At 35.7% G+C, this 25,493-nt stretch overlaps 4 protein-coding genes across 6 annotated transcripts; all 4 read left to right on the top strand.

Moving 5' to 3' along the window:
* Window positions 1-222: 222 nt before the first annotated feature.
* On the top strand, window positions 223-852 carry LOC112525982 (basic leucine zipper 43-like). The gene has a single exon (XM_025136325.1). It carries the CDS (start codon window positions 281-283, stop codon window positions 833-835), a length of 555 nt encoding a protein of 184 aa, XP_024992093.1. The 5' UTR covers window positions 223-280; the 3' UTR covers window positions 836-852.
* Window positions 853-2,517: 1,665 nt separating this feature from the next.
* Window positions 2,518-9,118, top strand: LOC112525484 (chaperonin 60 subunit beta 4, chloroplastic-like). Its single transcript, XM_025135631.1, has 13 exons — window positions 2,518-2,643; window positions 3,659-3,796; window positions 3,871-3,966; window positions 4,085-4,324; window positions 4,661-4,895; window positions 5,236-5,405; window positions 5,936-6,013; window positions 6,090-6,161; window positions 6,237-6,341; window positions 7,491-7,583; window positions 7,659-7,751; window positions 8,329-8,512; window positions 8,747-9,118. Exons 1-13 carry the CDS (start codon window positions 2,530-2,532, stop codon window positions 8,767-8,769), a joined length of 1,641 nt encoding a protein of 546 aa, XP_024991399.1. The 5' UTR covers window positions 2,518-2,529; the 3' UTR covers window positions 8,770-9,118.
* Window positions 9,119-12,317: 3,199 nt separating this feature from the next.
* LOC112524565 (6-phosphogluconate dehydrogenase, decarboxylating 1) lies at window positions 12,318-15,578 on the top strand. Of its 2 annotated transcripts, none has more exons than XM_025134441.1 (2): window positions 12,318-12,480; window positions 13,969-15,578. In XM_025134441.1, the coding sequence occupies exon 2, from the start codon at window positions 13,972-13,974 to the stop codon at window positions 15,427-15,429; it is 1,458 nt and encodes a 485-aa protein (XP_024990209.1). In that variant the 5' UTR covers window positions 12,318-12,480; window positions 13,969-13,971; the 3' UTR covers window positions 15,430-15,578. The 2 variants fall into 2 exon arrangements, with proteins under 2 accessions (XP_024990209.1, XP_024990210.1); XM_025134442.1 differs by having other exon boundaries at window positions 13,962-15,578.
* A 2,640-nt stretch (window positions 15,579-18,218) lies between these two features.
* On the top strand, window positions 18,219-24,816 carry LOC112524612 (LAG1 longevity assurance homolog 3-like). Of its 2 annotated transcripts, none has more exons than XM_025134520.1 (7): window positions 18,219-18,400; window positions 21,753-21,982; window positions 22,115-22,270; window positions 22,646-22,831; window positions 23,473-23,657; window positions 24,286-24,358; window positions 24,482-24,816. In XM_025134520.1, the coding sequence occupies exons 1-6, from the start codon at window positions 18,263-18,265 to the stop codon at window positions 24,315-24,317; spliced, it is 927 nt and encodes a 308-aa protein (XP_024990288.1). In that variant the 5' UTR covers window positions 18,219-18,262; the 3' UTR covers window positions 24,318-24,358; window positions 24,482-24,816. The 2 variants fall into 2 exon arrangements, with proteins under 2 accessions (XP_024990288.1, XP_024990289.1); XM_025134521.1 differs by having other exon boundaries at window positions 24,465-24,816.
* Window positions 24,817-25,493: the final 677 nt, after the last annotated feature.

Here is a 25,493-nt window from a genome sequence, read left to right as displayed (position 1 = left end):
GTTACATTTATTTATTCTTTAAATTTTTATTTACTGTCTTTAAAATATTATTTTATATTTTGGTTAAGTTATGTAATTAATTAAAGAAAATATTAGTACAATAAGTTGGATGGATAGGGATAGAGATTAGATTAGAGATAGAGATGTTTGCCTTTTCCCCATCCTATAAAACCCTACCATTTTTTCTCAGTTCTCTTCTAATAACATCTTCATATATGCATATTTACTCCTCCAACGACTACTTTTGAGTTTCACTTGGATTGATCAGACAGAAAGAAAGATGGCAGCAAATTACCACACTTCATTTTCATCTTCTGTCGACTTTGGAACAAACGTTCATCATCATCATCGACAACCCATGGTTAAACAGTTCTCATCATCTGTGAGTTGTAACAACTCTTCAAGTACTTGGGATCATGAGAGCCAGATGAACATGGTCATACAGGACAGAAAGCATAGACGGATGATATCGAACCGGGAATCAGCTAGGAGGTCCAGGATGAGGAAACAAAGGCAGCTGGAAGAGCTATGCACCCAGGTGGTGTGGCTCAAGAACCAGAACCATGGGCTCCTAGACCAACTCAACCGCTTCTTGGAGTCTCAGAAACAAGTTATTCAAGAAAATCGTAAACTCAAGAAAGAAACCTTGGAACTACGAAAGTTGCTTAGTGAAGCTCAACTTGCTACCACTTATACTGGTTTAGGAGATATTGGTTTTTTCAGAGATCTTGATGACGATGGTTATCTGCTTCCTTCTTGCACCACTGTTCAGTCTTCCCACGAAACTACTGTTTCATCGGCTAATACTAATGATTCATCCACTTTGCTTCATTAATTAATTACTTCGTAGATCGTCACTTAGGTTGCATGCTTTTTATATATTATTATTATTATAAAATCTCCAGAAATTGCATGACTGCTTTTTTTTCTAATATATATTTTGGTGGACTATTGATGTTTTTTTCTTTCTATTTGTATTTGGTATGGTTGCAAGTTTTTCCATTGAGAACCCATATTCAAATGGTGAAAAGTCTTCACGATATGCCAAGTCCTACGTACGACTCTCAAGGCTTCATTTTGTATGCATACCTGCACTAGTTATGTGTGTGATGTTCGTAAAATTCAACACTATCATTTACTTATTGGGTAAGATTTTAATCAACAAAAACATAATCATATGCAACAACATCATTACAATTAATTAATAACACAATACTATTTTAATATAACAGATATAATTACAAGAATATAAAAAAATAAAGTTTTTTTTTCTTGTTCTTTTATTTGTAAATCAGCCATTCATATTTCTTAATTTCATAAACTATAAATAAAAAACATGTTCCTTCGGAAAAAAAAAAAACATGATTAATACCTCCAAGCTAAGTGTGACTTAATTGAACTGGGTTAAGATTTTTTAAAAAGCATTGATCTTGGCTTTGTGCTGAATATCTATAATCGGTCCCTTGATCGATGGATCAAACAGTTTGAAAACGTCTGAAATAATTATTAAAATGTTGTACAAAATTATAAATTAGTTATTAAAAAAATTTGAATCATGTTTTTAATAATAGTTTTTTTTATATTTAAAATATATTAACTATTTATCAAATTCAGAAAGAAAAAAAAAACAAAAAAAGAGTGTTAACAGGTCACTTGACGAAATCCTTTTTGACTTGTATTAAAAGGCCAATTTTATTCATATGAGTGGCATATACATGAGGAAGAGATGTAAAAATGTTGTCACTGTAGAAACCGTTTATCAAACACTTGTTAATCATTTTTCAGTAAAATTTAACAATATCACTTACTTATTAGGTAAGATTTTGATCAATAAAAACGACATATTATGCAACAATTTATCCGATAGGTGCTAACCGTGGTAACAATCGTCGTCCTTACTTGCCCATGTAAGTGTTGTATGAATACCAATCCCATTTTTTTCCCCTTAAAATAACTACTTAAACTAATAAAATTTTAAAATATTAAGTTTTTATTATGAAGGGTATTTATATGTTGAAAAGGGGGTGGTTGTATCATGTATGGGTTGGGCCTTATCTCAAGGAGTAGTCTGAAACTGGTCTTCGGAAAGGCGCCAAAAACCAACTTCTAACAGGGAACTTGTATCATCCCTTTAATCACGTTATCCTGTTTCTCAATTCTTTACTTTTAATCTAAACATGCTCTCTTCTCTATATGTTGCACCTCCAATATCTTTTAGGAACCCAAAATTTCCCAAATACAGTAGAAAATCACTGAACCCAATTATAGCTATGGCTAAAGAAATTCACTTCAATCATGATGGTTCAACCACAACCAAGCTCCTGGTCAGTTTCATTTCCCAATTTCGCTTTTAAGTTGTTTGTTTCCTGAGATTGCATTTACTTTCTTCATTTATTTTATTTATTCCAAGTGGGTATAGAAATTTTGGATAAGCTTGTTACAAGACTGCGTGACATTATGATTAATTCTTTAACTGTATTTTCGTTGTGTAATGAATTATGTGGGTTTTGGGTGTAGGCAGGGGTGAATATGGTGGCAGAGCTGATTGGAGTTACTTTGGGTCCAAGGGGTAGAAATGTGGTGTTGCAAAATAAGTATGGCCCTCCAAGGATTATTAATGATGGTGAAACCGTTCTCAAAGAGGTACATAATTTTGATATCTAGTTTTAGTTTGTGATTCTAATTGATTGGAAATATGTAGAATAAAAGTTAATGAACAATGCATCCATTTCATTAGTGATCTAAGCTGCTCGCCCCAGTGGTCAAGGTTTGGTTACATGCTGTTTCCTTTGAGGGACTCTTGTAGAGTTGGCTTTCAAGTGTTTGTGGATTTGCTGCTGTTAGATTCATGGTGCAATTATGGTGTACTTGAAGGAGACTTGCACTTTCTAACACATCTCCACATGTCTAGCCTGGATTAAGGATGCAGAAATTGGATGGTTATGGTGCAAATGGTTTTACAAGGACAAACATGAATTTCCATCAGTTTGAAAAGAAATGCGGTGACTCACTAATTGCCAATTGGTTATGAAATTGAAGATTAAATGATACTTTACAATACTGGATAGCAATACCATAAAATGATAGGCATTCACGTTTTGGGATAGTGTCTTACCGGTGATTCAAGAAATGGTGGCAAATGTTTCAGAACAGGATTCACTACGTTTTTAGGGCTCTTTGCTTGATTTTTGGAAACATTCTTGTAAAATGAATAAGATATGCTTCATAACGGGACCTTGTTTTGGTCAAAGACTATATAAACGTAGAATGTCATCAACCAAACGAGCTGGATTCAAATGATCAGATGTTAGTCATACAATCTGCACCTTGCAGGTCTCTAATAAAGGGTTTCCTTCCACTCTTGATGAACACGGTGCAATTATTATTCGAGTCAGGTTGTCTCATTGAAAATGTATTACTTTTTGCCCCCCTATTGCACACTTTGGCCTTGTAGTTCAATTGCCATTTGCCACTTGCCACTAGATGTTACTATGCTTCTTTCAGCTCAGTGTTTTTGAACCTAACAAACATCATTCAGATCCTTTGGGTCTAATATCTTTCTTAACTCCATTTAGCAGCTAGTTTTTGCTGAATTGCATAAATAGACACAGAAATTTAGTGTTATGACATTCTTTCTCTTGAATTATGCTTTATATAGATTCAACTAGAGGACCCTCTTGAGAATGTTGGTGTGAAATTAGTGAGACAAGCTGGTGCAAAAACAAACGATCTAGCTGGTGACGGTTCCACCACATCTATTATGCTTGCCCAGGGCCTCATTGCTGAAGGTGTGAAGGTACAAAAAGCATAGTTCTAAGTTATCAACAGAAGGCAGAGACAATGAGACTCAAAACTTTTGCATTTCTTAAGGTTATTGCAGCAGGCATGAATCCTATACAGATATCACGAGGGATTCAGAGAACTGCAGAATCCCTTGTCTCAGAACTCAAGTTGATGTCTAGAGAGGTGATGATTAAATATGATCCTCTGAATTCCATGATATTTATTAAATTGCAATACCCAACAAGGATTTAAATCTGAAAACGCCTGAACTTGGCAGCCAAATTTCAATTGTACCTTGTAGGTTGAGGATCATGAGCTTTCAGATGTTGCTGCCATCAGCGCAGGTAACGATTTTGAAGTGGGAAGCATGATTTCTGAAGCTATTCAAAAAGTAGGAAGGAGGGGTGTTATCACTATTGAGAAAGGGAATTGTGCTGAGAACAATCTGCAAATCGTAGAGGGGATGCAATTCGATCGTGGCTACATGTCTAAATATTTTACTGATCGAAGAACTATGAAAGCAGAATTTCAAGATTGCAAGGTAAGATTGCTAGATTTTGGTCTCTCCATTATGAAAAAGAGGTATACTTTGACTTTCGAGGTCACATGCACTAATGTTGGCTTCAGAAAAACCATCAAATGTACTTACATTTGGGAGAAAATTTGATAACCACATCAAAAATATTAATAGTAAAACTACAATTAAGAAAATATTGATGTTTACAGTCCCACAAGTACATATTTTTCAATTTGCTGAAGCAATATGTTTGAACTCAAAAGTCAAAGTGATCTCGTTTCTTTTTCGAACGGTAGGAGTAAGTAAATTTGTTTGCTTCTACAGAAGTAATTAGAAGGTGTGAAATTTTGTTGATTGCAGTTGCTTTTGGTTGACAAAATAATTACGAATCCGAAGGAGATGTATAGAATATTGGACATGGCAGTTAAAGGGAACTATCCAATTATCATAATTGCCGAGGGCATTGAGCAGGAAGCTCTGGCTCCAGTAATTAGGAACAAACTCAAGGGCGTACTGAAGGCAGCAGCTGTCAAAGCTCCTGCCTTCGGTGAGCGCAAGAGCCACTACTTAGATGACATTGCTATCTTGACTGGAGGTAGTAAACAAGTCCCAGAAACATTATCATAATGTGGTCAATCTTGATGGTATTTTTTTTCCCTTCATTTAATCAGCAAATGAATTGAAGTCATCAAGTATGACCCTTTTCAGAACAATGTTGGATACCATCGGCTGTAACCATAATCGTTCATAGATGTCAAAGTGTTTGTGAGTATAATGGTTGGACAGCCAATTACCTGAATCGTCATAGGAAATGAGGATAAAGGGTAACAGAAGTGGTTAAATTAGCTCAACTGCATATGTTGACTGATTTTGGGTTCAAATTATTTTCATTGTAATTGTTATGCTAACTGCTAAGCCATGATATGCTTTTGTAGGAACTGTGGTCAGGGATGATGCCGGTTTGACCCTTGAAAGGGTCCAAGAAGATGTGCTTGGGACTGCGAGTGAGGTGGTCATTACCAAAGACTCCACACTAATAGTTACCGATGGGAGCACTCAAGCTGCTGTCAAGAGAAGGGTCACTCAGCTCCAAAGGCTTGTTGAGGTGCACCACTTGTTTTTTTTTTCCTTCTATTTGTATTGATTACTCCCTTCGTCCCAAGAAGAGATGAGACTTTCACTTTTAAGGTCAAGTGGTCTACTTTTTCTATTTACATCATGTCATGGGCTTCAAGTTCCCATTTGGCGTAATCCCATCATCCAGTTCTGTCTAATCTAGACATAGTGTTTACAAGAACAGAATGAATATTTTTCCATTTTCCCTAGTATGCCCTTCACAGATTTTGATGCTATAACTGTAATTGAATAGAATATTCACAAAAGAAGGAAAAAAGAAAGCAAGTTTTCTATGAATGTAGCACCATGTTCCCATATGTAGTATTTGCTAAATAATTATGAAAACTTGCTGCAAGATTAAAGAACCCATATCAGTTTTAGAAGTAGAAAGTAGTTAAATTGACCTTAAAAGACATAATCTACATTCTCTTGAGAACTGAGGAAGTACATGTTCTTTGCACTTTGTCATGCTATAAACTCTGCCTCCCCCCCCCCCCCCTTCTTTTATTTATTTTGCAGAACACCGAAGAAAATTTTCAAAAGAAAATTCTTAATGAAAGGATTGCAAGGTTGTCAGGAGGAATTGCTATTATCAAGGTGAACTTGACAATCTTACCATGTGATGAAATTTTCTTAGAATTTGATGGTTGGAATTTTATGAACTCATGATCAGGTTGGAGCTCAAACACAAGTTGAACTGAAAGATAAACAATTGAGGATGGAAGATGCTGTAAATGCAACCAAGGTAGATTAGCTTAGACATGGTCAATTTGTTGACTTTCTGCAATCTTTAAGCTTTTCATATTTTCTTTTGCTCAAGGCTGCTATTGAGGAAGGAGTCGTAGTTGGTGGTGGCTGTTGTCTTTTGAGGCTATCTTTGAAGGTGAATGAAATAAAAGAGCTTATGGATAATGAAGAGCAGAAGGTAAACCCCCCATATTCTATTACTTTAAGCTAATAAACATTAATCATGTCTTAATGAAACCAATTTTCAAGAAATTGATTAAAAAAAATTAAGTGGTTTGATAATTGTCACTCATTTGGAGCTCGCCTAAAACTTTAATTATTCATAACTATTATGGATATTATCCCTTCAACATGCAACTTGAAAACAAAATAAACAGCTTGAAACCATAAGCATGCGTTTACATGGGTATAAAAGAAATCATCAAAGCAAGCGACCGTGTGGTGACTGCACTTATTGTAGGGATCTGGGTTTTGTAGTTGTATAACTTGGATAAAATTCTAGATCGTGAATTGGAAATCACTGTCCAAATATTGTATTTCGCGCCTCTAGTGCCTTAGATTCACACGAAATCAGTACAAGGATAATCTAGAAATTTCATACGTGAAATGAGGTACTGGTTTCGCATATATATATATATAATATTCATCAGATCACGAATTTATGTATTTATAAGAGAGATCGACGCTTACGAGCGGTTAAATGGTAATAATTGTTTGTGAATAAGATCGAAGAGCAGTTACAACCGAATCAGAGTTCAAAATCGAAGTCTGATACCAAAACACAAGTCTGAACAAAAGGTTCAGACGTCTGCATCCATTAATTCAGACTTTCGACTTATTCTGAAACAAGTCTGAACACAAGGTTCAGATCCCTGCCTTCATTAGTCCAGAGGACAGCTAATTTCAAGTCTGACACCACATTTCAGATGACTGACATAGAAGGATCAGATGTCCGAGTCCATTATCAGACTTTACACTTGGTGAAAATTTTACTAAGTTCGACTCTTCATAAATTGTGACCACCGCCAAGGGGTGTTGCCCCTTGGAACCCCACAAGGGGGCATGACTGCTTTGACCCTTGCCTTATGGCGATCTAAGGTAATAGGGGCAACATTTGTGAGTGTGCACTCCGCACCCCCTTACTCGCTTATGTTTGCCTCATCATCTTAATCAATCTCAATTAAATCACAATTAAACCAAATGGTTGATGACACTAAAATCACCAACAATTATGTCAATGGGTTGTAGATAATTTTCACATTCTATCATGTAAATTGGGTGATTATTATTGTTATATATTGAGATCATTCTTGATGTGAAATTTAAGATAGGATCTGACATATTCAAAAGAGCTTTGGAATATCCGGCAAGGCAGATAGCCAAAAATGCTGGTGTTAATGGTAGCATTGTTGTAGAGAAGGTACGCCATCCCTATGTAAAGGATGAACTAACTGTTAATGAACTTACAATTATTTAGCGGTTTTATTGTGTTTAGGTTTTGTCCAACGATGATATGAGGTATGGATACAATGCTGCAAGCAACCAGTATGAAGATCTGATGGCTGCCGGTATCATAGACCCAACAAAGGTTTTATTTGCTACGACTTATTATTTTAACCTTCGGCATTGCATTCATATAACAAGGAATTTGATTATGTCACACGATCATTAGGAAAGCAGATTAAACTTGAACCAGAACTGAGAATGGGAAAAAGCAAATTATGAACCAAGTTCAAATCCAAGGAGGAATAAAAATCCCCTTGTGGCCACGGAGGTTTAAATGCGGTGACTCCGGGCTATCTGCAAAGCAGGTGGTCGCCCTGGGATTAGTCGGCTCGCATAACGGGTTGGATATCCAGGTTAATAAAAAAAAATTAGGAACATCAAGGGGATGCTCAGTTTGTTTTGAATAAGCCACTTTCTATATTTGTAAGCCACTAATTTATAGCAGACCAAATAAGTTAGGAGTCCCGTTAAGCTCATTAAGCTCCTAACAGTCACCCTAAGTGAATATTAGCATAGCTCTTGTATCAAGACTGTGTACTGATTGATGGCAATCATGAAAATATGGGGCGTTTGTATTACAAAAGCATTAAAGCTATCTTTGGTAAACTAGTTAATGGCTGAAAAAACATTTTTGACTTATGATGCTTATTATGAAGCAGGTAATGAGATGTTGTATAGAGCATGCAGCATCGGTGGCAAAGACATTTTTGACTTCTGATGCAGTTGTGATTGATATCGATGGACCAGTGGCCAAAGGAATGAGACCGCCGAAGCAAACCCCAAAGCCAACGCCAACGCCAACGCCAACGCCAACGCCAACGCCAATGTCAATGCCTCCCTCTGGTAACTCAATTCTTACCCCTTCACAACGAATAAAAACTCTCATGTCCCTTCCTGTCTGTCCATCAGTCACGTGAAAACACATTATCACTTTACTGAGAATAGAAAATAAAAAGATGAATTAAATAAAACAATTATGTATCTTCACGTGATTGGTGGGACAAGGAGAGACATGTGATTAATACGCCATGTGTTTAAGTGTTCCATTTGTATTAACACTTGTTTGTGATCACATAGGAATTGGTCCGATGGGATTTTAAAATTTGGTCAGACACGTTTGATCATTTTCTAAAATTGTTTCACATTGTAAATCACGAATCTTGAGTTGATCAACCAAATGGAACTCGCACATGAAGTTTCACGTTTCATTCGGTCACAACATGTGACTACATAGGTCACCATGGAAACAAGAAAGCAAATTCGAAAAGGGGATACAACAAATGCACCAAAGAGTAACCGTTTAAGTAAATGTTTTAGGCCTTTAGTCCAATTTTCTTGAGAACGTGAACAAGGAAAGTGTAACGGTTGTTTTATGATATGTAGCTTATGAAATATGTTGAAGTTGCTTTTGTAGTCTTTGGTATCATTTAAGAAGATGAAGGAAAGAACAAAAATATGTATTACAAATGTTTAATAAGTTATAAGATGATCTGAATGTATCTATATTCGAACTTATAAAAAAGAAGCTTTGATGATTTAAATTACTACAATCTAATAATCTCAAAAGTTTTTTATGATGTTTAAAATATGTTTATGTCCCTTGTCGATAAGTAGAAGAAAATGATGTTGTACAAATTAAGAGTCTTACCCAGTAAGTGAGGGCGATGAATCTTACCATGGTAAACGCTTACCGGGTAAATTGTTGCATACGATGTCGTTTTGGTGGACTAATATCTTATCCTGTAAATAAATAATAGTGTTAAATTTATTGATAAATACTTACCGAATAAGTGTTTAATAAACGTTCCTAGGAAGCTCTCATCATATAGTGCAAAATGAAATATAATTGTTTGATAATTATTTATATTGAAATTATGACACTTAATAATTAAGGAGACCCGTATTGTTCGGAGGGTTTTAAGAACCATTAAAATACAAATTTTTTTCCAAATCGAAAATAACTTGTAAGCGTGGGTTGAAACGGTGGCCCGCCATTTTTTTACAGCGCACTGTTTTTTTTAGCACAAAATTGTTGTGTAGTTTACCGGACGATTGGATCTAAATTCCCCGGCAAAAATTGTGTGGCGCCGGCCGGTTACCCTCAGGCCCCAACTCGCCAACCTCAGTCCTCGAGAGCAAAGAGCGTTTCCCTAAGTCCCAAACCCTAATCGTTCCTCCGTCGTCCAATCGTTCAATCAACAACTGTGGGTGGGAATCCGTTCAAGACTTCAAGAATTCAATCCTCAATTGCTCACAAAACCAGTTAAGCTACATAAAACGCTTCACTTCTTCCCGTTGTTCTGACTGCCAGGATCTGTTGAATATTCTTGGCGACACATAACACGTAAATGTGAATTACTGGACAACACGACACCGAGAAATTTGTTCACATCTAGATTTGGTTGCATGGGAAAATTATGATGCCATTGTGATTGACATTGATGGACCAGTGCCCTAAGGAATGCCAATGCCTCCTTTTGCTGACTCGATTCTTACCCCTCCAAATATATGTTAGGTGTTACATTTTTATTGACACTTTTTTTTTAATCATACAGGAATCGTTCAGATGGAATTTTAAAATTTATGCAGACATGTTAGATCATTGTTTAAAATTGTTTCACATTGTGAACCATAAATCTAGAACCGATCAAGTGACCTTAGATTGCCAATGAACTCGTGCGTGAAGGTTATTGGGCATGATGCATTTCACTCAGTCATATGCAACTTCATGGATCACCCTTGTACCTGACTACCTTCCAACTTGGCGGCAGCATGTTTCAGGTCCGTTTTGCCCTGCTTATCCATCATTTCTCTGATTTTTCATTTTACTAAATTCTTGGTCACGTTTATCCTCACCAAATGAGCCAAAAATCACTCAAAATGGTTGAGAGACGAGCTTGTATTTTGACTCTAAAGGTTTGGTTTTTAAACCAAACCGAACAAACTTTGAACACGAAATTGGACTTTTAAACTTAGATCCGAGACATGAGACTACTTGGAATCGATAGATAACTTAAAAATGAAGCCAAAGACGTGAAAATCATGAGATTCCGTTGAGTATTTTTCCTTGAATCGTTGAAAATCCGAGTATGAACTTCAAGCACCGATTTCTCTCTCAAAACTCCATTATTTTTTTAAATGCTTTGGATGACTTTGTTCATTGATCGGTTGGCTATACTTTTATGCAAAATTCTTGACGTATTAGTTGACTAAATCAGCCAATAACGGGCCTCAAAACTCGACCATCGTCCCGTCCTTTTCAAATTGAAATATGTCATATTTACAAAACAGGTCCCTAAACTTTGGACCAGTTGACGTCTGACATTAACCCTGAACTATTAGAGAATGTCATTTTCCCCCTATTACATTTCTCACCCCCAATTTGACATTTTTCCTCATTTTTAGTCCAAGTGAATATAAATTCACTTATTCACTCTTCACTTTCATTAGATGTCATAATTGGCTTATTTTCACGTTTTCTTTACATTTTTAATCTAATAAAATAAAAACCATTTTTTTTTCTTTTCAAATTTATTTATTTACCTTTTTTGGGTGTCACATATATATGAAGTTTCAAACATGAGCAATGAGAGATGAAAACAAAAAAAAAAAAAATATATTAAACCATAGGAAGCAATAACCATAAGGGTGGTGCCTAATTGGTTTGAGCTTGACACCAAAGATCAAAAGTACCAGGAGGTCTCAGGTTCAAATCCAAGGAGAAATAAAAATTCTTTTGTGGCCACAAAGGTTCAAATACAGTAACTCCGGGCTATCTGCAAAGCAGGTGGTCGTCCTGAGATTAGTCGGCTGACATAACGAGTTGGATATCCAGGTCAATAAAAAAAAACCATAGGAAGCACAATAACTATAACTTGTAAAGAGGTAGGGTCATACAAGAATGATATATATTTAAGAAAATAAAAAATGGTCAAATTACGTACGAAGTTACATGTGATTTTACATTAACAACAAAAAAATGTGCAGGTAAGGTTGCATGAATCACATGTGATTTTATACGTGATGTTAGTGTAAATCACATGTGATTCAACCATTTTTTTATCTTCTTAAATATGCACCATTCTCGTATGAACTCGACTTAACTTGTAAATTATAACGATGAGGACAAAAATAAATTATATAACATAAGGATGAAAATTTTAAAGGGTCGAAAATGGTAGATTTTATTAAATGAGAGGAACTAAAAACATAACTTACTCTTATTTCTTTTTTGAGTAATTACATTTTTAGTCCTTATGATTGTTAAAACCTGTAATTTTTGTCTTTATGGTTTAGAAATTACGGTTTTTATCTTTATAGTTTGTAACTTATTGTTATTTTCGTTTTAAAATTAATTTTTATATTTTTAAGTACAAGAGACTAAAATAATAAATAATTTAAATTATAAGAACAAAACAACAATAAATTATAAATCATAAAGACGAAAATAAAAGTGATTAACAAACTATAAGGACGAAAACCGTAATATTTAAACTATAAAGACAAAAATCATAAATTTTAAAAAAACCAAAAGGACCAAAAAAATGTAATTTACTCTTTTTTTTATGCAAATTTGCCGATGGCGTTATTGCATCCAGAATATTCCATTTCAGTCTGATAAAGAGAAGGAGCGCATCGAATTTGACTTGTCGTCCGAAAATATAACAATTTAGTCGGACGCCTCTCCCTCTTTTCACTCCCGGCGTCTTTGCTGGTAACTGGTAGGGGTAGTCAGTAGGCCCCCTGCTTATGATCTAACCCAATTCTCAACTTATTTTTGCAGTTCACATCAGCTTTGAAGTAAATCTGAGGTAATACAACTTTTTAGCATATGATTTCTGTTTCTTGATCTTCAATCGAAGGAAGAATAAGCTGTATATATATATGTGATTATTGATCTAACTAGGAAAACTCTCTGATTTTGGTCTGGAATCCGATTTTCAGTCCGTGTTGTGTGTTTGGTTAACTGATCTAGAGTTTTATGATCCACTCAAATTGTTTGATGATAAAGGTCTCTGTTTATGATTCTATCCGTTTCTGCTTTATCTTCAACTAATAAATTTACCTTTGCATGCAGTAGTTGCTTGTTCGATGTTTGATAAATGATCTTTTAGCAAATCCTTTAAATTTCGATCTCAAATGTGAATTTATCTGTGTTTAAAGGCAAGGATTTGAGGTCTCTGTTGTTACTCTTGTTTTTCTATTTTACTACTTTTCGCTAACATTAGCATTAAGCCACCACGATTTTGGCTAATACACTTGGATCTGTTTGTTTTTCTTCTTACATTTTAGATCTAAGGTTCAAATTATGCTACCCCCAGGTTCCAGTCTGAAATTAGATGTGTTTTTACTTATCTAGTCAAATGATTCTCTTAGTTACACATTGGCTAGACTTTGGCCATTTATCCTTAATATATCTTGCTTTGGAAGAGTAATCTAATGACACTCTAGGTACTCAGACACTCTAGGGGTAATATGTACCCATCTAGCCCCCTCTTGACACTCCCCGTCTAGAGGCTAGACGGGCATGTTAGAGTCCCACATCGGCTAGATATGGACCATTTCTTCTTGGTATATGTTGGAATCTTCTTTTTCTCCTCAAGTAAATCTAATGGAGTTCCGCATAAAATCACTATCTCACCTATGGATCCACAAGTGAAATAGAAATTTGAACTTTTAAAGAAAGATAAAGGTCTGTCATGTCAGTTTTTTGATTACCCGTTTGACATACCTTGAGTTTGTAAAGGGGGTTGTACATGATTCCTTGTTGAGAGAATCGTCGGTATGGATTCATGAGGTTATATACTTGCTTTAATTTTAACTCTTCTTTGCCCTTGTCTTCTTAGCAATTGCTTGATCATGGAAGGAGCTGACTTCTTACACTCACTTGTGGTAATGGTTACTGGGATGTAAAGTTAAATGCTGGTCTGGATTGGATGGGATTTGTGGAAAGGGATAAAAAAACTAAAATGGAGGAATAGTTGTTTAGGGGTCCATAGTTGTTCAGAAAAATACGAAGAGGAAATCAGTTTTTCTCTAAATTAGATCTTATTCTAAATTTTGCTTTACTCTGATGAAGTGATGCATTCTTTTTTCAGAATATCTTGAATAATATTTGTCTTGCATTGTGGCTGCCATTGTCTCTGATCTTTTTTTGACTTCTTAGAATGATTCCATTGAATATTAGCTATTTTTGTTTCCCCTTTTCATGATGTTCATGAATTGTTGCATACTTGTTCATTTGTATTATCATTTTCATCAATCATTATTAATAAAGCTTATGTCTGAACAGGAAAAAGGAAATGGCAACCCCATCAAGGATCGGCCTTGCAGGCCTTGCAGTCATGGGTCAAAATCTCGCCCTCAACATTGCTGAGAAAGGATTCCCAATTTCTGTTTACAATCGGACAACTTCAAAAGTTGACGAGACGGTAGAGAGAGCAGAGAAGGAAGGAAACCTCCCATTATATGGGTTTCATGATCCTAAGTCCTTCATTAATTCACTCCAGAAGCCACGTGTTGTGATCATGCTTGTGAAGGCTGGTGCGCCTGTAGATCAAACAATTGAGACCCTTTCTGTTTACTTGGAGAAAGGAGACTGTATTATTGATGGTGGTAACGAGTGGTATGAGAACACAGAGAGGAGACAGAAAGCCATGGCTGAAAAAGGCCTGCTTTATCTAGGAATGGGAGTTTCAGGTGGTGAAGAAGGTGCTAGAAACGGACCTTCTATGATGCCTGGAGGATCCTTTGAGGCTTACAAGTATATAGAAGACATTCTTCTCAAAGTGGCTGCTCAAGTTCCTGATAGTGGACCTTGTGTTACATACATTGGCGAAGGTGGGTCTGGGAATTTCGTGAAAATGGTCCACAATGGGATTGAATATGGTGATATGCAACTGATTGCGGAGTCCTATGATGTTCTTAAATCCGTTGGAAAGCTATCCAATGAGGAACTACACGAGGTTTTCTCAGAGTGGAACAAAGGGGAGCTTTTGAGCTTCTTGATTGAGATCACAGCTGATATTTTTGGAATCAAAGATGACAAGGGAGATGGGCATTTGGTGGACAAGGTCTTGGACAAAACCGGTATGAAGGGTACCGGCAAATGGACTGTTCAACAAGCTGCTGATCTGTCAGTAGCAGCCCCCACCATAGCTGCTTCTCTGGACTCGAGATTCCTCAGTGGACTGAAAGAAGAAAGGGTTGCAGCAGCTAAGGTCTTCAAGTCGGGTGGTGTGAGTGACATTCTATCTGATCAGGTTGTGGATAAAAAGAAGCTGATTGATGACGTTAGGCAAGCCCTTTATGCCTCCAAAATCTGCAGTTATGCGCAGGGAATGAACTTGATACGTGCTAAGAGTGTAGAACAAGGGTGGGACTTGAAACTAGGCGAGCTTGCTAGGATCTGGAAGGGTGGATGCATCATCCGTGCTATATTTTTGGACCGTATCAAGCAGGCTTATGACAGGAACCCGGATCTTGCGAACCTGCTGGTGGATCCAGAGTTTGCAAAGGAAATGATCGAGAGGCAGTCGGCTTGGAGAAGAGTTGTGTGTCTTGCTATCAACTCGGGTATTAGCACTCCTGGTATGTCTTCTAGTCTTGCTTATTTTGACACATACCGAAGGGGGAGATTGCCTGCTAATTTGGTTCAAGCTCAAAGAGATTATTTTGGAGCTCATACGTATGAGAGGACCGATATCCCTGGGTCCTTCCATACCGAGTGGTTCAAGCTTGCTAAAGCATCAAAGATATGAATTCTGTTGATTTGCTTAAACCTGATGTGGGTAGTTTGCTGGTACCCTTGTTGTTATGAATTTGTGTTTTAAGATGCTGATTATGTGGTTCTTATGGTTTGTTTTTAACCATCTTCTGGAATAAGAATATGCATCTTTGTTTTGTTCTATTTTGTTTGTGCAATGGAGCTTAACTTAATTTGTTGATATATACTTGTTATCTGTTCTGCCTATGGTATGGTGGAGTTTATATCTGAATAGGTTCATACTCCCGCTGTTATGTGAGACCTGCAACAGTTGCCATTTTGGTATATATGCCATATTGATTGCATAGTTACTTTTTAACAAAATTTTAAGTTGAACTTGCAATTTACCCATTGTCATAATTACAATTTTACAGAAAGAAAATTGATACACTTGGTTTGATCCATAAGATTCTCCTTGGAAGTTATTTAAAACATTCTATTATTATTTCAATTATTGGGCTGATTACCAAACGCTTAAGCGTATACCAGCAAGAGTCACCATCTTTATTTACTTTATCGGGTAATATTCTTGGCCATCAAAACAAATGTTAACAAGGTAAGATTCTTCTCCCTCACTTAAGGAGTGTTTGGTTCATGAATTTTGAAGGAATTGATCATTTGAGATGGGTGAGCAGAGGTGGTGGCCCCCCACCACCACTAGTGCGGTCATCATAGTTGCCATCCCCACCAACCTCCGACCATCAATATCACCATGGTACTACTGCCGTTGTTAGAGCCACCACCGCCCCCCAAGAGCCATAGTTAGTTGTTTCCATTTGATAATTTTTTTCTCGTTGATATCGGCAAGACCCAGCTAGCATCAGAACGTTAGGCAAGCATCAACCACTTGGTTGATGAGTCGTAGTGGAGTTGGTATTTCCTTTCTCTTATCTATGAATGAAAGATTTACGAACCACTAATGTCATTGTCACAGCTACCACCCCCCCCCCCCTTCCGTTCAAACAAAATGGAGATTCCAATTCTTTTGAGAGAGATTCTATTCCAATTCCTGCCAATCAAACACATGGTCAAATTCTATTCCAGTTCCTTCGTAGTCAAATGTCATTGATGGATTCCAATTCCACCAAATTTCATTCGAACACCCTCTTATAGTTCAGGGCAAGATTCTTAAGATACTCATCCGTTAAAATAAGTGACAACTAATAAGCATTTGTTAAACGACTCTATGTTTTTGGTCAAATGTTGTGTTTTGATGTCAAATAGGGATTTTTGTTATTAAGAATCTCTCGACATATATCTAGTTGAAGTCACACATTCCATGTGAAATAGCATAGGAAATCCAAAATTTATCCCAACCATTTAAAACCCGTGTAGTCCCAAAACAACAAATGTGTAACATTTGCAACCACTCTATTTGCACTCCAACATAGATAAGTAATATTTGTTACAGATTTATATTTTAAAGACTATTAGTAAAAATATTATTACGATGTTGATGCATAGACCCTCATTTTAAACATGATAAAGGAAAATTAATAATGTGTCAACAGTGCACGTCTCCCCAGATAAGGAAGAAAAGTCGTAGCAGGTGTTCTTTCGCCGTTTTATTTCGAGAAAACGCTCAAGTCGAGACTCTTATATGTCAATAAAGAAAACAGATTCAGAAACAAAGCTTTAAAGAGTAAATAATTCAAATGGTGAACATGAACCCGTTTATCATTTAATTTTCTGAAGTGAAGAAATCATACCTAAACAATAATATATTATAAATATAAATGTTAAATGATTAGTTATTAATTATCAACATTTAATATTTATTAAATGACTTTCAAGAGCTTTCACTAAACATTTTATAACATAATATTGATTTTTTAAAAATCAAAAGTTATATATAATCAAAACATTATCTACAAGTTCAAAATAAATAATATCATAAATCATATATTTTGTAATTAATTATTTTATCATGTGTTTATTATATTTTGCATAAAAAGTGAACAATGAAATTATATAAGTACTTTAAAATGTAAAATACGGTTACAAAAAAATAAACTAGAAGGGTACTCGTGCAATACAGCGAGATACATCTTGATTTTAATATTTCATTTTATTTTTTATCTCAATCGATGCTATAATATGGTTTTATGTGATTTTGAAAAAACAATGATGTTTTAATTTTTGAATAAAATATAAAATTGAAGATATCATAAAAATTTGACTAAATTATATCGATATTAATATCAAATTAACTATTTAAAATTTGTGTAATTTTTTAATTCAAAATTTCTAATTAAGTTCAATAACGAAGTAATTTATATTTGGTTTAGTAATATAATTTTTATATAAAGATAATAATTAATTATTTTGTTAGAACTTGATAATTATTCTAATTATATTTTAGATTTTTAATATTTTAAAATGAGATGTTTATCCGCAGTTAATTACACGAATTCAAACATGAAGCATTAATAAGTTGTACTTATGCATAATTTACTTGTAATCTTGAATTTTAAGTAATATGCATCAATATATAATAATTCGTATATAAAAAATGATTTTTAAGAATTTTTGCCAAATACTTTATAACATAACATAAACAAATGAAGGGAAAATAAATTTAGTTTGAAGAAACAAGTTATTGGGTTGTGCGATTCCAAGCTGTACCTTTGGAACAAAATGAGAGAGAATTTCTCATTTAGTAGCATTAAATGCAAAGTAATGAAGTTGACTGGCCAAAAACACGAGGTTTAAAAAGTACAGGGGCTTCTTTCAAAATTCACTTATTCTATTAATGGGGTCCTTCACTAGCAGCAAACCCATCGGGATCATCTCGCTGGATTAACCCAACTCAACCTCTACTTTCCGCCATGGCTGTCACCGACCTTCTAAACTCAATTGACTTCGAATACGAATCCTTCCCTACCTATGCAGATTTCACACTTCTTCCTCTATTCGCCATCTTCTTCCCAACTGTTAGATTTTTCCTCGACAGATTCCTTTTCGAGGTAATTTTTTAATATCATTATTTTACTTATTTGATTGAATACTTTTTCTTTTAGGTTGAAATTTCTCTATTTAGATCCAATCAATAAGCCTGCTGTGAACGATGTCTCAGTTGTGTGTATTTTTCTCGAGATACTCTATGATAGTATGCTTCAATGCCCTTTGATCCCAAATAAGATGCAAACCTGGTATTGATTTGTTGCCAATTTGATGGTTCTCTCTACTGGACAAGTTTAAAGTCCATATCAAGTAATCCAACAATGGAAGTCAACGGGGGCGGCTTAGTCGCCCTTATTATATGTTTGTTAGAACGACATAAAGTAAGTTTGATTTGAACAAAAAGTTATTATCCAAGAAAAGGTGAAAGCTTTAAATATATGCCTACATTGCTTGGTGTGGTCTCAATTAAATGGCAATCCATTGGAGCTTGGGATTGACGCGGATTTGTAACTTCCCAACAAATGGCTGTATTCGATCCTTATCAATATGGGGATAGGTTTTCGATAAGTGCAATGCCATAGGAGCATATTATGGTAGGTGTTCTCATTTATGGAGTTGATGAGATTGCTTTATAATAGTCTCGGATAGTATCCGCAGTATTTCTTTTTTGATGGCAGGTTGTAGAAAGTTCATCTGTACTGGTAAACCAGAAAGTTGGAATGCTTTCCTGCTAAAGGATTCAAAACGTTTTAATGTAAACATGATAATAAATTATTTTTGCTCCATCAGTTCTACTTTTAGTGCATACTATCCAAACTCGTGAAGATTAATGATACAAGTAAATTTAAGTAGTAAACCTGAGGATCTTAGGTGATTATGTACCAAACACTGATTTATTTGACCAAGCATCTCTCTCTAGCATGTTGCCTTTGCGGTATGATGGTGGGCATCCAGAAAGGAGGTCCCACTGTTCAAATCTGGGCACCACCACTTACTGCTAATTCCCAGTGATTTACCTCCAGTGGGCATAGAGTAGGATACCCATTTTTTTGTCCAAGCATCTTCCGGTCCTAATACAGCACAATGAACTTTTGTAATAGATCTAGTGATCGCCCGAAGGGTTTTAGATAAGAGATAATGAAATATTTTCTTAATTGCACAAGCAATGCAATTATCCCCTTTTAATAAGTTTCTGTTGACTCTTTGAGGTTCATCGTCATCAAGTGCTACCCAACCTTGAATTCTAGTTTGGATTACTTTGCCTTTACCAATTCATCTAATAATACACCAGTTATAATTATGAGAACTTTTCCTTGCATGGCAGAAGCAGCACCAGATGATTGTCTAGTGTTGTGTTGTCTAGCTTTTATCTTTTTTATTGTGTTTTAAATTGTGCGAGTCTTTGTCTTCTTTTGGTGATTAGTTCCCTGGTATGGAGGATGTTCCAACCAGTTACAATTAGTGATAGCTATGGAGCACTCCTGTCAACTGATGGTTCCTGTCCCATACAGAAGATTGGACATGCATTTGGGTGGTGAATACCATGCCGTTTTGGTGTATTGTTGTATTTTTGTTTCAATAAATTTGCCAGAGGTACTATCCTCTTTCCAGAAAAATCATCAAAACCCCTTCTCTTTCATCTCGTTTCTTGACAAAAGGAATAACCAACTAAAGAGTCAAGATGCTATTTCTGTAAATATCGCCGACTTTTGAAAAAGTTTTTGGAAAGACATGAGAGAAACAGAAAGTTTTTCAGTTTTTTAGAAAGTTTTGAAGATTTTGAAAAGAAAATGGAGAGCAATTCTTGACCACTAAGATATGGGAAGAAAAGGGGGAGGATGAAAAGGTTCGGATCATGAATTTTCACTTGGTGCCAGTTTGAGCACTGGCTCAATCCTTGGGGATGCAAGGGTGGGATTGATCGTGTTCTCTTCTGAAAGGAATCCGACCATGTCCCTGATTTCACAAAATCAATTGAGCTATCTTTTTTCATATTTATGCTTAATACCTTTTCTGTGATTTTAAGTGAGCGTTATGTTTAAGGTTTCTGTTGGAAGGATGGGATCTTGGTTGTGGCTGATAAATTCTTTATTTGTAGTTTAATCTGCATGAAATAAGTTTTATCAAGGTTCTACTCGAAATTGTGAAACTGTTTTTCTTAATCCTTAAATAAAGTGCTAGTCTGATATCATTTTGAAACTGTTTTTCTTAATCCTCGAATGAACGCATGCTAGATATCTGATAGTAAAATATCATAGGCTAAAGTACTGCACCCACCAACCATTGCATGCTTAAGACTGCTTTACTCTACCCAATTGTAGTATCATCATATGAGTTTCAGTTTGTTACTCAGACCCACTTATCTGCTCATTGAACCTGGTAGCTCACTCTATAAGCTCTATTCACCACTGAGACAAGCATCATGTTGAGATGGAGCCTATTGCGGTCCACAATATTTTGTGGTATCAAAATGGAAAAATCTTTTCTGCAAACCACCATGCTATACTACTATTCTCTTATTAGTTATTATTGCATTTTTTCACCTAACTCTTCCATGAAATTTCGATCCATCTTCTATTTCCAATGTTCCTTGACACTCTTTTGGTCCTTCATCATGAACTGCCTTGCCTTCATACCTGCCAGCTAAGTTGAATTTCTGCAACAATTATGCTTGGATTGTTATGTCCAAGAAAGAATTGGTTTAGTCAATGCAGTTACTCAATGTTCAAATGTTCCTATCTGGTTGGTTTGGACCAAATTTGTTGGTAAATCTGCTGGAATCAGCGAGCCATCCTCCTAGGGGAACCAGAAACAATTGATCCTACAGATGTTTAACAAATGCATCCAATTTCGTAGCTGGATTGGTAACATACATGCATTTCCAAGATGAGTTCTATGCTTGCGCATATATCTGACCAGATGAATGACAGTATTATCAATTATGTACTCCTAACTTGATCTCATACTTGTTTACGTGTGCAAAAGTATGCCATTGCAGAACAGCAAAGATAGAAACTGAAATAAGACAACATAGGAGTCCATTAGGGATCAAAAAATCAATTAGGTTATCTTTGATGGATTGAGTACTTCCCAAGATGGAGCATTACTTTAGTAATTAGTACCAGATCTGACAGTAAGAAAATATGTGTGTTATCCACTGAGATAGATAGATAGGCACACACATAGAGGGGAAGGGGCTGTAACACTTGGGGCAGCAAAAGCTATCTCTGTACAAGGATAGCTTATAGAAGGACTTCTGGTATGAGCGGTAGTTAACATACGTGATACGTCTCACCTACTAAATTGACAGATTAGCCGTTTTGTACACAATTGAGTATGTATTGTTTATTATATAGAAATAACAGTATTCATGGTTAAATAATTTTTTTTTAATAATTTAGTCACATGTTGCAGCGTGTAGGTAGGTGGTTAATATTTGATAAGGGGCAGCAGAAGCTGGATGTTGAGACAGATGACAGGAATAAGAAGATACGGAAATTCAAAGAGTCGGCCTGGAAATGTGTTTATTATCTTTCTGCAGAAATCCTAGCCCTGGCTGTTACATACAATGAACCTTGGTTCACTGACACAAACAGCTTTTGGCTAGGTCCTGGTGATCAGAGATGGCCTGACCAGAAAATGAAGTAAGCACTCCTGTTAGTTTGCATAATTGATACGAGTAAAATGGAATTAATCTTCCTTTGACTTAGTACTTTAGATTTTCTTTAGTATCAATTGTCTGAAATTTGGTGAAACATGGTTTAATGGATTTCCAGGTTAAAACTGAAAGGTCTGTATATGTACACGGGTGGATTCTACACGTACTCCATCTTTGCGTTGATTTTCTGGGAAACTAGGCGATCTGATTTTGGTGTGTCCATGGGTCATCATGTTGCAACCGTCATCCTCATTGCAATGTCTTATATATGCAGGTATTGTCTAGTAAGCACGAGTTGATAATTGTTGTTATCTGTTTGAAACTTTCTACAAAATGCATTATAATCATTATTCCTATACTGGGTGGCTTGATATAAATTACAATGACCGAGCATACGCATCTGGTGCAAACCCTATCTGTCCAAAGAGTGGTCTACCATCAATAAGCCACTAAATGTATCCGTCTTTTGAGGTTTTTACTATTATCAAATGATCAAGTGTTGGGTTTGTTATCATCCGTAATGAGCAATGGGTAAATTTTAATATTGGAGTTGTGTCTTAAGAAGTTTACTTTTAGATGGGAAACATATATATGTGTAAAAACTAAGGATGAAAATGTTCATTTTTATTATTTTCTCTATTTCGTGTAGGTTTGCTCGTGCTGGTTCAGTTGTGTTAGCTCTTCATGATGCCAGTGATGTATTTCTCGAAGTAGGCAAGATGTCTAAATACAGTGGCGCAGAAGCACTTGCAAGCTTTTCATTTATTCTGTTCGTATTGTCGTGGGTGGTGCTTCGCCTTATTTATTATCCATTTTGGATCCTGTGGAGTACAAGGTTAGAAGATGATGAATACCCTTTTAAAAGTTTGTATATTATATTCATCCTCATTGATATTAAGTCCTGCTATCAATTCATTACTTTATGCCAGCTCAATTCATTACTTTGGTCTGGGTCCTGTTTGGATTTCGTAAAAGCAGTTAAAACCTGCAATTAAGAACCTTCCACAAACACTTGAGTTGGCGAATTTATATATAAAGTTGCTCCTGGAAACAGCGTAAATGTAACATTTCATCCTTTCAAATATGATTATATGCTAGTAATTGAAATCTGTCATTCGTCATGGTAGAGAAGAAAAACCAACAAGATTGATCCCTTTGGAACTTGAGTTTGATTGCAGGGCGCGCATTAGCGCTTTACTAATAAGATAGAAGGGGCTTTTCTTGTTTAGTAAAGTCTCGCTTACTCATCTACTATTTCACCTTCACCTCTAAGAATTAAATTTTATTACTATAGTCTCTAATTGGTTTCTAATAGCATCCTGGACTATATGTGTTTACTTGCATTAAATAGAAATGAAGTCTTGAGATGATTTCTTAAGTACTGCTAAATTAAGTAGTTAATGATCATAGCTACTGATAAAATGGTATATTATGGGCTATCCTTCTTTATGTTTTCCTATTATTTCCTCATTGCAGTTACCAAGTAGTTCAGACTTTGGATAAGGAGAAGCATGTTAAGGAGGGCCCACTTTACTACTATGTGTTCAACACCCTGCTTTTCTGCTTGCTCGTTCTTCACATATACTGGTGGGTGCTTATGTACCGCATGCTTGTTAAACAAATTCAAGATAGAGGCAAGCTTAGTGATGATGTTCGTTCTGGTAAGTTAAATGGACCCATTTGCAATCTCTTCGACTTACCATATTGTTTACATTTGAATTTGATTTATCTCTGAAATGCTATGTGTATTTGTGGTCTTTTTGAAAGGTGGTCAATTCACCTCCACTGAAATTGAATATTTTGAAGTTCTTTAGGTTTCAATTTCTTTGTTTCTATTTCGATAAAAGGGCCTGAACGACAATAAGATATTTTCAGGCACAAACACCCTTTTTATGTTCTTTTCATGCGTAAGATTAGAAAGCTTTAGGTAAAACTGAAGGCTATACTTTTCGTATGTATGCTTGAGCTATGGATGGTATGACAACATTAGGGAGCTTCCATTCAGACCAAATAAGTCCTTAATCTGTAATATTCTTGTTCAATGTGTGTTCTTTATGATTTGTCGGTATTTTGTTGGTAATTCTTTCTATTGGTAAGGGTTATTATTACATTTGTATATATGCCAATTCAATATTGCTCTATGGTTCAATTCTCTATAGCCGTAGAACCCCTATTATTGAATTCATATGCTAAGTTCTCATCAATTTCGTGTATTTTGTAAAATGCCCGTTAAGAAAGTGAGGATCAAAGATTTTTTTTTCTTGCTCATTTGGGTTTCCTGTTTTGCAGATTCTGATAGTGATAAAGAGCATGAAGATTGATCACTCATTCCTGTTGGGTTGCTACTCAAGTGCTAAATAAGGTATTGTAAATGGTCATGTCAAGTTGTCAACTGATGTCACCATGAGAATCTGATCTTTAAATTTCTTAAGATTTTATACCCAATTTGCCTTTTTTATTTGGACTAGAAATTGTTGATTTGCAGGTGGAGGGGGGATGTTTGCCCGATCACCTTATATTTGATATGGAAATGGGTTCATGCGCTATTGGACGGACATGTATAGATACAGAGTCAAATTGCTATACAAAATCAACTTTCGTGGTTGCATGCTGGTTCACAGACAATTGTTGATGCTTCTTCGGTTTGTTGATAGTAGTTTATCTTGTTTTTAACCGGACCTATCATCATCACCAAGGAACCTTGGTGACATTGTTGGATCAACTTCATTCATGTACCATTGAATTTTCAGTTCACTAGATGCTGTAATTGATTCGGTTTCTAGGCTGCTTCTTATGCAAAAACCATTTTGTTTTTTGCCTTCTTTTTCGTGGTTTTATTGCTGAATGTCATGTCTTGCGGGTCTTTTAGTTGATTCATTTCTCATTGGCAAGTCGTTGTTTATGGTCACTTGGAGGGAGTCAACCCAATCGGGTAGCCATGGGTCATATTGAGTTCTCCAGGAAGTCAACTTTGTTAGTAGCCATAGGTAAGGTTGATGGTTAGTGCAAAAAGGGTTTGTAATCGGCAACTCCTGAGCCGTGAGCCGGTTACCTCACCCAAAAAGAATTATGTGAGAACCGAATCAAGCATGCAGCTGTTTGTTAGGTGGCTAGCTGGCTTAAGACTCCAGTGTCCATATTCAAACCTATTGTTTGTTCGAGCAAGTTAACATCCCGAAAACAATTGTGCTAGAGAATTGGTTAAAATGGATTAATGTAAAACTTATATTGTTTTATATGGTTGGGTTCTAGTGAAAAGGAAAGTTAAGGTCAAAAGCGTAATAAGAAATATCCCCCATTGGATGCATATTAGGTTGAGATGTACCAGATCGATCCCTGTATCAAACGTGATTCATAGGTATGTTTGAGATTAAAGGTGATCAATGGTCCATATCTTTTCTTATACTTCTCATCTTAACTCTCATTCTCACATATAACATGAAAATAAATTTAATTCAATTGAATGAGTTTTCTAAATAACATGAAAATAAATTTAA

Source organism: Cynara cardunculus (assembly GCF_001531365.2).
Source record: "Cynara cardunculus var. scolymus isolate 2C chromosome LG 13, CcrdV1, whole genome shotgun sequence".
In the NCBI taxonomy this organism is placed as follows: Eukaryota; Viridiplantae; Streptophyta; class Magnoliopsida; order Asterales; family Asteraceae; genus Cynara; species Cynara cardunculus.
The sequence above is the reverse complement of the archived record's forward strand: the minus strand, read 5'-3'. Positions and strand labels throughout refer to the sequence as shown.